Source organism: Babylonia areolata, chromosome 28 (genome assembly GCF_041734735.1).
Source record: "Babylonia areolata isolate BAREFJ2019XMU chromosome 28, ASM4173473v1, whole genome shotgun sequence".
Taxonomy (NCBI): domain Eukaryota; kingdom Metazoa; phylum Mollusca; class Gastropoda; order Neogastropoda; family Buccinidae; genus Babylonia; species Babylonia areolata.
Window position 1 is genome coordinate 1,167,828 of NC_134903.1, and position 14,898 is coordinate 1,182,725.

Below are 14,898 nucleotides of genomic sequence, written 5' to 3' on the forward strand. Positions count from 1 at the left end.
GTCAGAGACAGAGACAAAGAGGCAGATTGGTCATGAGTGGTTCATGTAATTTGTAGCTTTTTGTTCTTTTATATAAAAAAAAGAAAAAAAAGGGGTCCTGAGCTTTTGGAAAGAAATGGCGCTATTAAGAGTAATGTGCCTGATCATTTTTTCTTCTAATCCTTACTACTAATACTAGTAATACGACTACTAGTACTATTATTACAGCCACTACTTCTACTACCACAACGACGACTACAGCTACTACTGCAACTATCATGATTATCATCATTATTATCGGTAGTACCAGCATCATCGGAGAAAGTGACCCACTTGCAGAACTTGGTGACAGAGGATGGCGAGTTGCCCAGTATGGCCCCGTCACTGCTGGTGGAGAGAAAGAGGTCGGGGTTCAATCCCAGGTCCTTGTAGCACTGTTTCATCTTCGTCTCCAGCGTTTGTCTGCAGTCTGGGGAAGAGAGAAGGGGCGGGGGTGGGGTGTATGAGAGAGAGAGAGAGAGAGAGAGAGAGAGAGTTGCAGTGTGAAGGTGGAGTTCTCTGTTTGTCTGTCTCTTTCTAATTCTCTGTCTCTGACCTGAGACAACAGTATATCCCCTCTAAGTATTATAATACTCTGTCCTTTATGACATTGCTTTTTGCAAGTGAAAACAAATCATTGGTCATGCGCTTGGCTATATTCCTAGACAAAGCTTTGAAAGTACGTTGCTTATAGTGTTATGTTTGTGTTGCGCCATGCATTTACCTGTAATCACCCCTATTGACATGGGCCAATGGCCTTTTCATTAAACCATTTCAGTGTTCAGTGTCTCTCTTTTCCTCTCCTTCTGTCTTTCTATTTTTCTCTCTCCCCCCTCTTCACTTCTCTCTCTCTCCCTCCCTTCACCTCTCCCTCCCTCCCTCTCTATTTCCCTCCCTCTCTTACCCTACTGACACGGGCAGACAGGCCTAAAAATAAACCCTTCAGACCAGACCTCAATCTCTCTCCCTCTCTCTCTCTCTTCCTTCCCCCTCCTCTCTCTCTCTTTGTCTCTTTCCCTCTGCCTCTCTCCCCCTTTCTCACTCTCGCTCTCTTTCCCTCTCTTTCTTTCTCGCTTTCTTTCTCTCCCTCCCTCCCTCTGTTTTTCTCGCTCACTCTCCCTCCTCTCTTTCGTTCTCTCTATCTTCACCTTTATCTTCTTTTTTTTTTGTTAATGCTCACCTCTCTCTCCCTCTCTCCCCCCCTCTCTCTCTCCGTCTCTTTCAACCTCTCTCTCACCCACACTCCCCTCCCCCATTCCTTCCTGTTTCGCTTCCGCCCCCCCTCCCCCCCGCCCTGTGTGTGTGTGTGTGTGTGTGTGTGTGTGTGTGTGTGTGTGTGATGGATAGGTAGATAGACAGACAGACACATAGATAGATGGATGGATGAACGGATTGATGTGTGTGTGTGTGCGTGCGTGCGTGCGTGCGTGCGTGCGTGCGTGTGTGTGTGTGTGTGTGTGTGTGTGTGTGTGTGTGTGTGTGTGTGTGTGTGTGGACCACTGATTCACTCACCAGGGGCACAGTAGTTGTCGTACTCCTGGAGGATGGCCCGGACCTGCACCATGAGCAGTGACTCCATGCCGCGGGCTGAGTGACAGTGCACGCTGCCCACCAGAGCGTGGAGGCTGTCCAGCACGCACTGGACCACGTCCGTCTCCACGCTGAGATCACCGATATGTGTGACGGGACATTAAACAAAAAGCTGACATCAAAGGTTACAATGGTTTCACAATTTGCTAAGTTAGAGAGAGATAATTTTGTATACATATGAAAATATACAGAGAGAGTGACAGCGAGTTACAGCGTGAAGGCGGGGATGAAAGGTTACAATGAAATGGTTAAACAATTTGTGGTGTGTGTGTGTGTGTGTGTGTGTGTGTGTGTGTGTGTGTGTGTGTGTGTGTGTGTGTGAGAGAGAGACAGACAGACAGACAGACAGACTACAGACAGACAGACAGACTGGACACTGCCACCACTGTGTGAAGATTGTCCAGCACACGCTGAACAGCGTCCGTCTCCAAGCTGAGATGAAAGGTTATACCATTTACAAAGTTAAGGAAAGAGAGAGAGGGGGGATAGATGGATGGATGGAGAGAGAAACAGAGAGAGACAGAGAGAGAGGTTTTAACGACTGGGCCATTTTGCCCGTGTCAAGGGGGTGGGTCGGGGGATCGGGGAGGGGGAGGGAGGGGGTGCAGGGACAATTATAGACAGTGTGAAACAAGGAGAGAGAGAGAGAGAGAGAGAGAGAGAGAGAGAGAGAGAGAGAGAGATGGTTTATTCATAAAGGCCACAGCCCCTTAGAAGGGGGTATACAGTAAAATGCTCATGTCGTACATTCAAACTCTTCATTATGTGACATGTAACCTCCTTTTCCGTGCCTTACACACACAGAGAGAGACAGACAGACAGACAGACAGACAGATAGACAGAGACAGAGATTTCAAGACTCTTTTTACTGGCTTCAAATAGAATAATGGTATGCACAAGGGTATCAAGAAGACGTTCGAAAAAACAAGTGAAAATGTGACAGAAATCAGACTGGAATGGTTACAAGTTTCAATTTGTCATGGTGTAATGGTGTGTATGTGTGTGTGTGTGTGTGTGTGTGTGTGTGTGTGTGTGTGTGTGTGTGTGTGCACGAAGGGAGTCTTTACCTACACATCTGTTCTCTGAAGGCGGCCTCATCCCGCGGGGCCAGCCCCCCTGTGTGGTTACCCACGGCCCACAGGAAGGAGTTGAAGGGCACCTGGTGGTCCTGGAAGCACTGGAACAGCCCCTGCATGAAGCGGGACTCGCACTCCCCGCCAGGAGGCGCCACCGTCGATGACGCCAGCAAGATGGCGGCCAGACAGGTCAGGATGGTACAGCCTGCACACGATGGAACGAAGAGAGAGAGAGAGAGACAGGTGGGGAAAGAGTTAGAGAGAGGGGGGGAAATCACAGAGAGAGGGTGGAGAGTTAGAGAGAGCGGGGAGAGAGTGGGGGGGAAGAGTCACAGAGAGAGGGCCGAGAGAGAGAGTGAGAGAGAGAGAGAGGGGGGGGGGAGAGGGGGAAAGTCAGAGAGAGAGGGCGAGAGAGAGAGGGAGATAGAGAGAGAGGAGGAGAGGTAGAGAGAGGGAGAGAGTTAGAGAGGGGCAGAGAGAGAGAGGGAGAGAGAGAGGGAGAGAGAGGGGGAGAGAGAGAGAAAGGAGAGAGGAGAGAGAGGGAGAGAGGGAGAGAGTTAGAGGGAGAGACAGTTAGAGAGAGAGGGAGAGAGGGGGAGAGAGAGGAAAAAGTTAGAGGCAGAGAGGGATTGAGAGAGGGAGAGAGTTAGAGAGAGGAAGAGAGTTAGAGAGAGAGGGGGAGAGAGAGAGACAAAAGGGGGGTGAGGGGGTGGTGAGAAGGGTTGAGGGAGGACGGTGGTGGTGGTGAGGTAGGGGTGGTGTTTGTGGCAAGATATTTAACGACGACCTGTTTTTAGGGCACTTGTAGACAAAAAAACAAAAAAACAAAACAAAAACAACAACAACTGTACATCCCCTATACCGAGGAAAAAAAAAATTATGCCTGCATTCTATATGCCGAAAACAAAAACAAAAATAAAAAACCAAACAAAAAAACAAACAAACAAAAACCCGAGCACATTTCTTATACAGAGACACTTAACTAGCAAGTTCATTCCCGATGCAGAAAAAATCATGATAATGTATATTCCTGTACATAAAATCTTAATATATACATTCCCCGCAGAGAAACATTTGATAATCATGTATACTACATGCCATACACGGAAACATTTGATGACTTGTATATATTCCATACATAGAAAAGCAATGAAAATTATATACATTCCAAATACAGAAAATACATGTACAAAATAACAATAATTATGTATATTCCCTACGATACAAAATGCACGTACTTTATTCTCTATACGTATGTATATAGATTTGCTTTTTGGCAGATGATCATATACAATACCTGTACAAAAATAATATGCATTTTCACTATAAAGAAAAAACAATAATTATACACAATCCTTACAGAAAATAATAATTGTATACATTCCCTGCACAGAAAAAGCAGTGATCAAAAACTTTCCCGATAGAGATAAACTTATATGGAAAATGTTTATGGTTGTGTAAATTCTCTATGCAGAAAAAGTTTATGGTTGTGTAAATTCTCTATGCAGAAAATGTTTATGGTTGTGTAAATTCTCTATGCAGAAAAACGTAACACGTACCAACAAAATGAACATGCTGGCTGCATTCCCAAGCAAATCGAAATACTTGATAAACATGTGCATGCTATACAGAGAAAAACGAAATAGTTATGTACATTCCCATTGCATCGCTATTCAGAAAAACTTCATTTTGTATTTTCCCTATATAGAAAGCTAGGTAACCATGTGCATTCCGTATCTAGAAATACTTAATGATTGTGCACATTCCCTGTATAGGTAAATCTTAACTATTGTGTACATTCGCCATATAAAAAAAACCACCACCATAATATTTATGTACCTTTCCTATACAGAAAAACCACAACATAATAACGATAGAGATTCCCTGAATAAAAAACAAAACAAAAAAACTTAATAAATATGTAAATTCCCTGTCAAGATAGGAAACACTGTATGTTTTGAATATCGATATATATATATATATATATATATATATATATATACACACATATATATATGTGTGTGTGTGTGTGTGTGTATTCCTTGTACAGGAAAAAAATGATTATGTATGTTTTGTCTCTCTCTCTCTCCCCCCCCCACCCCCCACGCCCATCCTGACAGATGGGACGAGCTGGAAGGTGAAGGTGGGGGGAGGTGGGGGTGGGGAGGTGGGGGGTGGGGTAAGGGAGTTGTGGAAGTCAGTCAGGGTGTGTGCGGGGATGGTGAGGGATAGTTTATAAATCAGGCAGCGTCAATGCGGAAACGCTCCAAGCTATGGAAGTGTAACTGTCCTGGTCAATCCTGTCGATCTATCATTTCATTAATGAGGAAGACACGGATAGAGAGAGAGAGCGAGAGAGAGAGAGAGAGAGAGAGAGAGACAGACAGACAGACAGACAGACAGAGGTGGTGAGGGGAAAGGGAGAGAGGAGGGAGAGACGTGAAGTGGGGAGAATGGAGTGGAGTGGTTTGGAGGAAGGGAGAGGGAGAGAGAACGAGTGAGAAAGACTGGGACAAACACCTTGAGACTGAAAGAAAGACTTGTTAAAAGACAGTGTGACAAACATCTTGAGATTGAAAGAAAGACTTGTTAAATGACAGTGTGACAAACACCTTGAGATTGAAAGAAAGACTTGTTGAAAGACAGTGGGACAAACACCTTGAGATTGAAAGAAAGACTTGTTAAAAGACAGTGTGACAAACATCTTGAGATTGAAAGAAAGACTTGTTAAAAGACAGTGTGACAAACACCTTGAGATTGAAAGAAAGACGTTAAAAGACAGTGTGACAAACACCTTGAGATTGAAAGAAAGACGTTAAAAGACAGTGTGACAAACACCTTGAGATTGAAAGAAAGACGTTAAAAGACAGTGGGACAAACACCTTGAGACTGAAAGAACGACGTTGAAAGACAGTGGGACAAACACCTTGAGATTGAAAGAAAGACGTTAAAAGACAGTGGGACAAACACCTTGAGATTGAAAGAAAGACTTGTTAAAAGACAGTGGGACAAACACCTTGAGATTGAAAGAAAGACGTTAAAAGACAGTGTGACAAACACCTTGAGATTGAAAGAAAGACGTTAAAAGACAGTGTGACAAACACCTTGAGATTGAAAGAAAGACTTGTTGAAAGACAGTGGGACAAACACCTTGAGATTGAAAGAAAGACTTGTTAAAAGACAGTGGGACAAACACCATGAGATTGAAAGAAAGACTTGTTAAAAGACAGTGGGACAAACACCTTGAGATTGAAAGAAAGACTTGTTAAAAGACAGTGGGACAAACACCTTGAGATTGAAAGAAAGACTTGTTAAAAGACAGTGGGACAAACACCTTGAGATTGAAAGAAAGACTTGTTGAAAGACAGTGGGACAAACACCTTGAGACTGAAAGAAAGACGTTAAAAGACAGTGTGACAAACATCTTGAGATTGAAAGAAAGACTTGTTAAAAGACAGTGTGACAAACACCTTGAGATTGAAAGAAAGACTTGTTAAAAGACAGTGTGACAAACATCTTGAGATTGAAAGAAAGACTTGTTGAAAGACAGTGTGACAAACATCTTGAGACTGAAAGAAAGACTTGTTGAAAGACAGTGGGACAAACATCTTGAGATTGAAAGAAAGACTTGTTAAGACAGTGTGACAAACACCTTGAGATTGAAAGAAAGACTTGTTGAAAGACAGTGGGACAAACACCTTGAGATTGAAAGAAAGACGTTAAAAGACAGTGGGACAAACACCTTGAGATTGAAAGAAAGACGTTAAAAGACAGTGGGACAAACACCTTGAGATTGAAAGAAAGACTTGTTGAAAGACAGTGGGACAAACACCTTGAGATTGAAAGAAAGACGTTAAAAGACAGTGTGACAAACACCTTGAGATTGAAAGAAAGACTTGTTGAAAGACAGTGGGACAAACACCTTGAGATTGAAAGAAAGACTTGTTAAAAGACAGTGGGACAAACACCTTGAGATTGAAAGAAAGCCGTTAAAAGACAGTGGGACAAACACCTTGAGATTGAAAGAAAGACGTTAAAAGACAGTGGGACAAACACCTTGAGACTGAAAGAAAGACGTTAAAAGACAGTGTGACAGACATCTTGAGATTGAAAGAAAGACGTTAAAAGACAGTGGGACAAACATCTTGAGATTGAAAGAAAGACGTTAAAAGACAGTGTGACAGACATCTTGAGATTGAAAGAAAGACGTTAAAAGACAGTGTGACAAACACCTTGAGATTGAAAGAAAGACGTTAAAAGACAGTGGGACAAACACCTTGAGACTGAAAGAAAGACTTGTTGAAAGACAGTGGGACAAACACCTTGAGATTGAAAGAAAGCCGTTAAAAGACAGTGTGACAAACATCTTGAGATTGAAAGAAAGACTTGTTGAAAGACAGTGTGACAAACACCTTGAGATTGAAAGAAAGACTTGTTGAAAGACAGTGGGACAAACACCTTGAGATTGAAAGAAAGACGTTAAAAGACAGTGTGACAAACACCTTGAGATTGAAAGAAAGACTTGTTAAAAGACAGTGGGACAAACACCTTGAGATTGAAAGAAAGACTTGTTGAAAGACAGTGTGACAAACACCTTGAGATTGAAAGAAAGACGTTAAAAGACAGTGGGACAAACACCTTGAGATTGAAAGAAAGACGTTAAAAGACAGTGTGACAAACATCTTGAGATTGAAAGAAAGACTTGTTAAAAGACAGTGTGACAAACACCTTGAGACTGAAAGAAAGACGTTAAAAGACAGTGTGACAAACATCTTGAGATTGAAAGAAAGACTTGTTAAGACAGTGTGACAAACACCTTGAGACTGAAAGAAAGACTTGTTGAAAGACAGTGGGACAAACATCTTGAGATTGAAAGAAAGACGTTAAAAGACAGTGTGACAAACACCTTGAGATTGAAAGAAAGACTTGTTAAAAGACAGTGGGACAAACACCTTGAGATTGAAAGAAAGACTTGTTGAAAGACAGTGTGACAAACACCTTGAGACTGAAAGAAAGACTTGTTGAAAGACAGTGTGACAAACACCTTGAGACTGAAAGAAAGACTTGTTGAAAGACAGTGGGACAAACACCTTGAGATTGAAAGAAAGACTTGTTGAAAGACAGTGTGACAAACACCTTGAGATTGAAAGAACGACGTTAAAAGACAGTGTGACAAACACCTTGAGATTGAAAGAAAGACGTTAAAAGACAGTGGGACAAACACCTTGAGATTGAAAGAAAGACTTGTTGAAAGACAGTGGGACAAACACCTTGAGATTGAAAGAAAGACTTGTTAAAAGACAGTGGGACAAACACCTTGAGATTGAAAGAAAGACGTTAAAAGACAGTGGGACAAACACCATGAGATTGAAAGAAAGACTTGTTGAAAGACAGTGGGACAAACACCTTGAGATTGAAAGAAAGACTTGTTGAAAGACAGTGTGACAAACACCTTGAGATTGAAAGAAAGACTTGTTGAAAGACAGTGTGACAAACACCTTGAGATTGAAAGAACGACGTTAAAAGACAGTGTGACAAACACCTTGAGATTGAAAGAAAGACGTTAAAAGACAGTGTGACAAACACCTTGAGATTGAAAGAAAGACGTTAAAAGACAGTGGGACAAACACCTTGAGGTTGAAAGAAAGACTTGTTGAAAGACAGTGTGACAAACACCTTGAGATTGAAAGAAAGACTTGTTGAAAGACAGTGGGACAAACACCTTGAGATTGAAAGAAAGACTTGTTGAAAGACACTGGGACAAACACCTTGAGATTGAAAGAAAGACGTTAAAAGACAGTGTGACAAACACCTTGAGATTGAAAGAAAGACGTTAAAAGACAGTGGGACAAACACCTTGAGATTGAAAGAAAGACTTGTTGAAAGACAGTGTGACAAACACCTTGAGATTGAAAGAAAGACTTGTTAAAAGACAGTGTGACAAACACCTTGAGATTGAAAGAAAGACTTGTTGAAAGACAGTGTGACAAACACCTTGAGATTGAAAGAACGACGTTAAAAGACAGTGGGACAAACACCTTGAGACTGAAAGAAAGACGTTAAAAGACAGTGTGACAGACATCTTGAGATTGAAAGAAAGACGTTAAAAGACAGTGGGACAAACACCTTGAGGTTGAAAGAAAGACTTGTTGAAAGACAGTGTGACAAACACCTTGAGATTGAAAGAAAGACTTGTTGAAAGACAGTGGGACAAACACCTTGAGATTGAAAGAAAGACTTGTTGAAAGACACTGGGACAAACACCTTGAGATTGAAAGAAAGACGTTAAAAGACAGTGTGACAAACACCTTGAGATTGAAAGAAAGACGTTAAAAGACAGTGGGACAAACACCTTGAGATTGAAAGAAAGACGTTAAAAGACAGTGGGACAAACACCTTGAGATTGAAAGAAAGACGTTAAAAGACAGTTGGACAAACACCTTGAGATTGAAAGAAAGACGTTAAAAGACAGTGGGACAAACACCTTGAGATTGAAAGAAAGACTTGTTGAAAGACACTGGGACAAACACCTTGAGATTGAAAGAAAGACTTGTTGAAAGACAGTGTGACAAACACCTTGAGATTGAAAGAAAGACTTGTTGAAAGACAGTGTGACAAACACCTTGAGATTGAAAGAAAGACGTTAAAAGACAGTGGGACAAACACCTTGAGATTGAAAGAACGACGTTAAAAGACAGTGGGACAAACACCTTGAGACTGAAAGAAAGACGTTAAAAGACAGTGTGACAGACATCTTGAGATTGAAAGAAAGACGTTAAAAGACAGTGGGACAAACACCTTGAGGTTGAAAGAAAGACTTGTTGAAAGACAGTGTGACAAACACCTTGAGATTGAAAGAAAGACTTGTTGAAAGACAGTGGGACAAACACCTTGAGATTGAAAGAAAGACTTGTTGAAAGACACTGGGACAAACACCTTGAGATTGAAAGAAAGACGTTAAAAGACAGTGTGACAAACACCTTGAGATTGAAAGAAAGACGTTAAAAGACAGTGGGACAAACACCTTGAGATTGAAAGAAAGACGTTAAAAGACAGTGTGACAAACACCTTGAGATTGAAAGAAAGACGTTAAAAGACAGTTGGACAAACACCTTGAGATTGAAAGAAAGACGTTAAAAGACAGTGGGACAAACACCTTGAGATTGAAAGAAAGACTTGTTGAAAGACAGTGGGACAAACATCTTGAGATTGAAAGAAAGACGTTAAAAGACAGTGGGACAAACACCTTGAGATTGAAAGAAAGACTTGTTGAAAGACAGTGGGACAAACACCATGAGATTGAAAGAAAGACGTTAAAAGACAGTGTGACAAACACCTTGAGATTGAAAGAAAGACGTTAAAAGACAGTGTGACAAACACCTTGAGATTGAAAGAAAGACTTGTTGAAAGACAGTGGGACAAACATCTTGAGATTGAAAGAAAGACGTTAAAAGACAGTGTGACAAACATCTTGAGACTGAAAGAAAGACTTGTTGAAAGACAGTGTGAGAAACACCTTGAGATTGAAAGAAAGACGTTAAAAGACAGTGTGACAAACACCTTGAGATTGAAAGAAAGACTTGTTGAAAGACAGTGTGACAAACACCTTGAGACTGAAAGAAAGACGTTAAAAGACAGTGGGACAAACACCTTGAGACTGAAAGAAAGACTTGTTAAAAGACAGTGGGACAAACACCTTGAGACTGAAAGAAAGACTTGTTAAAAGACAGTGGGACAAACACCTTGAGATTGAAAGAAAGACTTGTTGAAAGACAGTGGGACAAACACCTTGAGATTGAAAGAAAGACTTGTTGAAAGACAGTGGGACAAACATCTTGAGATTGAAAGAAAGACGTTAAAAGACAGTGTGACAAACACCTTGAGACTGAAAGAAAGACTTGTTGAAAGACAGTGGGACAAACACCTTGAGATTGAAAGAAAGACTTGTTGAAAGACAGTGGGACAAACACCTTGAGACTGAAAGAAAGACTTGTTAAAAGACAGTGGGACAAACACCTTGAGATTGAAAGAAAGACTTGTTGAAAGACAGTGGGACAAACACCTTGAGACTGAAAGAAAGACTTGTTGAAAGACAGTTGGACAAACATCTTGAGATTGAAAGAAAGACGTTAAAAGACAGTGGGACAAACACCTTGAGATTGAAAGAAAGACTTGTTGAAAGACAGTGGGACAAACACCTTGAGATTGAAAGAAAGCCTTGTTGAAAGACAGTGGGACAAACACCTTGAGATTGAAAGAAAGACTTGTTAAATGACAGTGTGACAAACACCTTGAGATTGAAAGAAAGACTTGTTGAAAGACAGTGTTGTGGGGTGGGGGTACATACGACCGGAGAATGACATTTATAAATGATTATTTCAATATATATTAAACAATTTCAACATAACTTTTTTTTTAGTCCGTTTTCAGTATCCTAAAATCAGGGACCTATCTAAACGGCAATTTTCGTGGATGGGTTAAACGATGTTAGCATTGGATGATGTTGTCGCTCATTTTCACTGGTTTCCGACTGTATTTTGAGGGTTATTTTCAGTCAGTTTATAGGCGGTTTTATCTGCTATCGTCTGCTATGACGCGTTCCTTCAATTCGTACCAGTCGGAGAGTTGCTCTTTCCGTTATTTTAGCCCCGCAAACCATGGAACTGCGAACAAATAATCATGACGGTTTGGGAAGACAAGTGTTCATGTTATGGATCATTTTGTATTGTATTGTGCCTATTACATGATTACAAATGTCGGTTTGTGTTCATGTTGTGGGCCATTCCGTGTTGTATTATGCCTGATACTTGATTACAAGTGTCGATTTGTGTTCATGTTGTGGGCCATTTCGTGTTGTATTATGCCTGATACTTGATTACAAGTGTCGATTTGTGTTCATGTTGTGGGCCATTCCGTGTTGTATTATGCCTGATACTTGATTACAAGTGTCGATTTGTGTTCATGTTGTGGGCCATTTCGTGTTGTATTGTGCCTGATACCTGGTGACATGGGGCACGACATCACACACACAATGTCATTTCTCGTATGCCTGCATTGCAAAGCACATGAAATTTTTCATTGAAATATGTCCCATAATTTCATTTAGGATACTAAAACAAGATCTTACCATAAACTCTAATGCAGGTGGGAATAAAAACAAAGTTTAACAAAACAAAACAAACAAACAAATTTCTTCTTCGTTCATGAGCTGCAACTCCCACGTTCACTCGTATGCTTTTACGTGTATGACCGTTTTTACCCTGCCATGTAGGCAGCAATGCTCCGTTTTTTGGTGGTAAAAAAAGAAACAGAAAGAAAATAGAAAACACATACCTGTGAAAACCACACGGATTTGAACCCGAAACACTAGAGAACTGGACCCCGACATGTTTCACTATCACACGTATGCTGATCCTGCCCCTCTGAGGGGTCCGATAATCATGAAGGAAGAGGCGAAAACTGACAAGGTTTTTCTCTCCCTTGAGGGACCAAGGTCGCTGCTTTCCTGTTCGGATGATCTGATTGGTTGCCTCCCCCCCACCCACCCACCCCCTTTCCCCCTCTCCCTCCACCTCCCTCCACCATCCCCCTTACGGTTTGAGGAAGTTTCAATTTTGATGATTGTTGGCGTTAATTTGGTAACTGGGAAGAGGATGGTAAGGGGGGGGGGGAGCGGTTAGGGGGTGGATGTGAAAAGACAGGTGGGAGGTAGAGAGTGTGGTAAAGGGAGGGAGTGTGGTAAGGGGAGGGGGGAGGGAGGGAGCGGTTAGGGGGTGGATGTGAAAAGACAGGTGGGAGGTAGAGAGTGTGGTAAAGGGAGGGAGTGTGGTAAGGGGAGGGGGGATGGAGGGAGCGGTTAGGGGGTGGATGTGAAAAGACAGGTGGGAGGTAGAGAGTGTGGTAAAGGGAGGGAGTGTGGTAAGGGGAGGGGGGAGGGAGGGAGCGGTTAGGGGGTGGATGTGAAAAGACAGGTGGGAGGTAGAGAGTGTGGTAAGGGGAGGGGGTGAGGGAGGGAGCAGTTAGGGGGTGGATTAGTGAGAAGACAGGTGGGAGGGAGAGAGTGTGGTAAGGGGAGGGGGGAGGGGGAGGGAGCGGTTAGGGGGTCGATTAGTGAAAAGACAGGTGGGAGGGAGAGAGTGTGGTAAAGGGAGGGAGTGTGGTAAGGGGAGGGGGGAGGGAGGTAGAGAGTGTGGTAAAGGGAGGGGGTGTGGTAAGAGGAGGGGGGAGGGAGGGAGGGAGTGGGTAGGAACACCTGAACGGACTGAGGAAAACTGGAGGAAAAGTAAAGGTACCATCAGTGGTAATAGGATGTTGGAATCAGAGGGTCAGATGTCATGTCATTGACGGGCGCAATAGTCGAATGGTTAAAGCGTTGGACTTTCAATTTGAGGGTCCGGGGTTCGAATCTCGGTGGGGCCTGGTGGGTAAAGGGGGGAGATTTTTCCGACCTCCCAGGTCAACATATGTGCAGACCTACCAGTGCCTGAACCCCCTTCGTGTGTATACGCACGCAGAAGATCAAATACGCACGTTAAAGATCCTGTAATCCATGTCAGCGTTCGGTGGGTTATGGAAACAAGAACATACCCAGCATGCACACCCCCGAAAACGGAGCATGGGTGCCTACATGGTGGGGTAAATAAACAAAAACGGTCATACACGTAAAATGTTAAATGTTACATGTTTGTCCAAGTGTGTATGTGTGCATGCCTGAAATATGATTGAACGACACAGGAAACGAATGATGAGCACCCAATGGCAGCCGTCAGTCGGCTCTACCCAGGTAGGCAGCCTGTTGTGTAAATGACCCCGTGTTTGTAAAGCGCTTAGAGCTTGGTCTCCGACCGAGGATAGGCGCGGTATAAGTATCCATATCAATCACTCAATCAATCATGGAGCCGACAGGCGCTGTGTTGTGTCCATACTGACAGAGGCTCTGTGACAGTACAGCAGCAGTGTAGGACGTACGTCGTTGGAATCGACCTTCGGACCTCGGGCCTCGGGATCTCACGGGATCTCGTCGAGACCCCGAGATCTGAATGACCTTTAGGCGTCACCTGGCCTGTTGCTTTGATATGACGTCACATAATTGGCTGTGAAACAACTGGAAAACAAGATTGACTTCTTTACAATTAAATGGCCTTGACCTTTACTATTTTTACTTTTGTGTGTGTGTGCGTGTGTGTCAGTTACATTGGTGGTATTGTATGCTCGGTATTTTTACACCCATGCAAATATTTTCTAGAAGATGGAAAGACAGTGTGATAGCAAACATGACAGAATTTGAGGCTCAATCGCTTTGTGCATCGAGTTGGGTATGAAAGTGAGTGGGTGTGCAACTTAGAAAGACAGAGAGAACTGAATGCTTGTATCCAATGCGAGTGGATGGGTGATGACAAAGACAGCTCATGCAAAGTACAGCGCACGCGCGCGCGTGTGTGTGTGTGTGCTCACCACCTGGAACAGAAAGTTGTGTGCTGAAAAGAACCCACCTCCCTCCCCTCCCCAACGCCCACTCTCCGCGTTCTTGTGCTGTTCAAAATCAACAACAGACACACGCCCATCATAACAGGAGTGGACAGTTAGAGAGAGGGAGGGGGAGGGGGGCAGGGAGAGGGGAGACAGACATATACACACTGGAGACACAGGAACAGAATGGGGGGGGGGGAGAGGGGAGACAGACAGATACACACTGGAGACAGGAACAGAATGGGGGAGGGGGGGGAGACAGACAGATACACACTGGAGACAGGAACAGAATGGGGGAGGGGGGGGGGGAGACAGACAGATACACACTGGAGACAGGAACAGAATGGGGGAGGGGGGAGGGAGACAGACAGATACACACTGGAGACAGGAACAGAATGGGGGAGGGGGGGAGGGGAGACAGACAGATACACACTGGAGACAGGAACAGAATGGGGGAGGGGGGAGAGGGGAGACAGACAGATACACACTGGAGACACAGGAACGGAATGGGGAAGGGGGGGGGGGCGTGCGTTTGTGTGTGTGTGTGTGTGTGTGTGTGTTGTGTGTGTGTGTGTGTGTGTGTGTGTGTGTGTGTGTGTGTGTAATGGTGGGGTGCCGTGCGTGTGTGTGTGTTGTGTGTGTGTGTGTGTGTGTGCGTGTGCGTGTATGTGTGTGTGCATGCAGATGAGGAGAGACAGTGAGAGACAAACAGGAAGATATAGAAAAAAACGTGCATTCCTTCAGT

At 43.3% G+C, this 14,898-nt stretch overlaps 1 protein-coding gene across 1 annotated transcript in view; it reads right to left on the reverse strand.

Moving 5' to 3' along the window:
• The window catches only part of LOC143302140 (uncharacterized), an 18,439-nt gene extending 6,291 nt beyond the window's left edge, over positions 1–12,148 (reverse strand). Inside the window, exons 1-4 of the mRNA XM_076616695.1 lie at positions 12,018–12,148; positions 2,676–2,889; positions 1,531–1,679; positions 313–448 (exon numbers count right to left, since the gene is read on the reverse strand). Of these exons, the coding sequence (XP_076472810.1) occupies positions 313–448; positions 1,531–1,679; positions 2,676–2,889; positions 12,018–12,072 (554 nt within the window). The 5' untranslated portion in view covers positions 12,073–12,148. The remainder of the gene's footprint in view (positions 1–312; positions 449–1,530; positions 1,680–2,675; positions 2,890–12,017) is intronic.
• Positions 12,149–14,898: the final 2,750 nt, after the last annotated feature.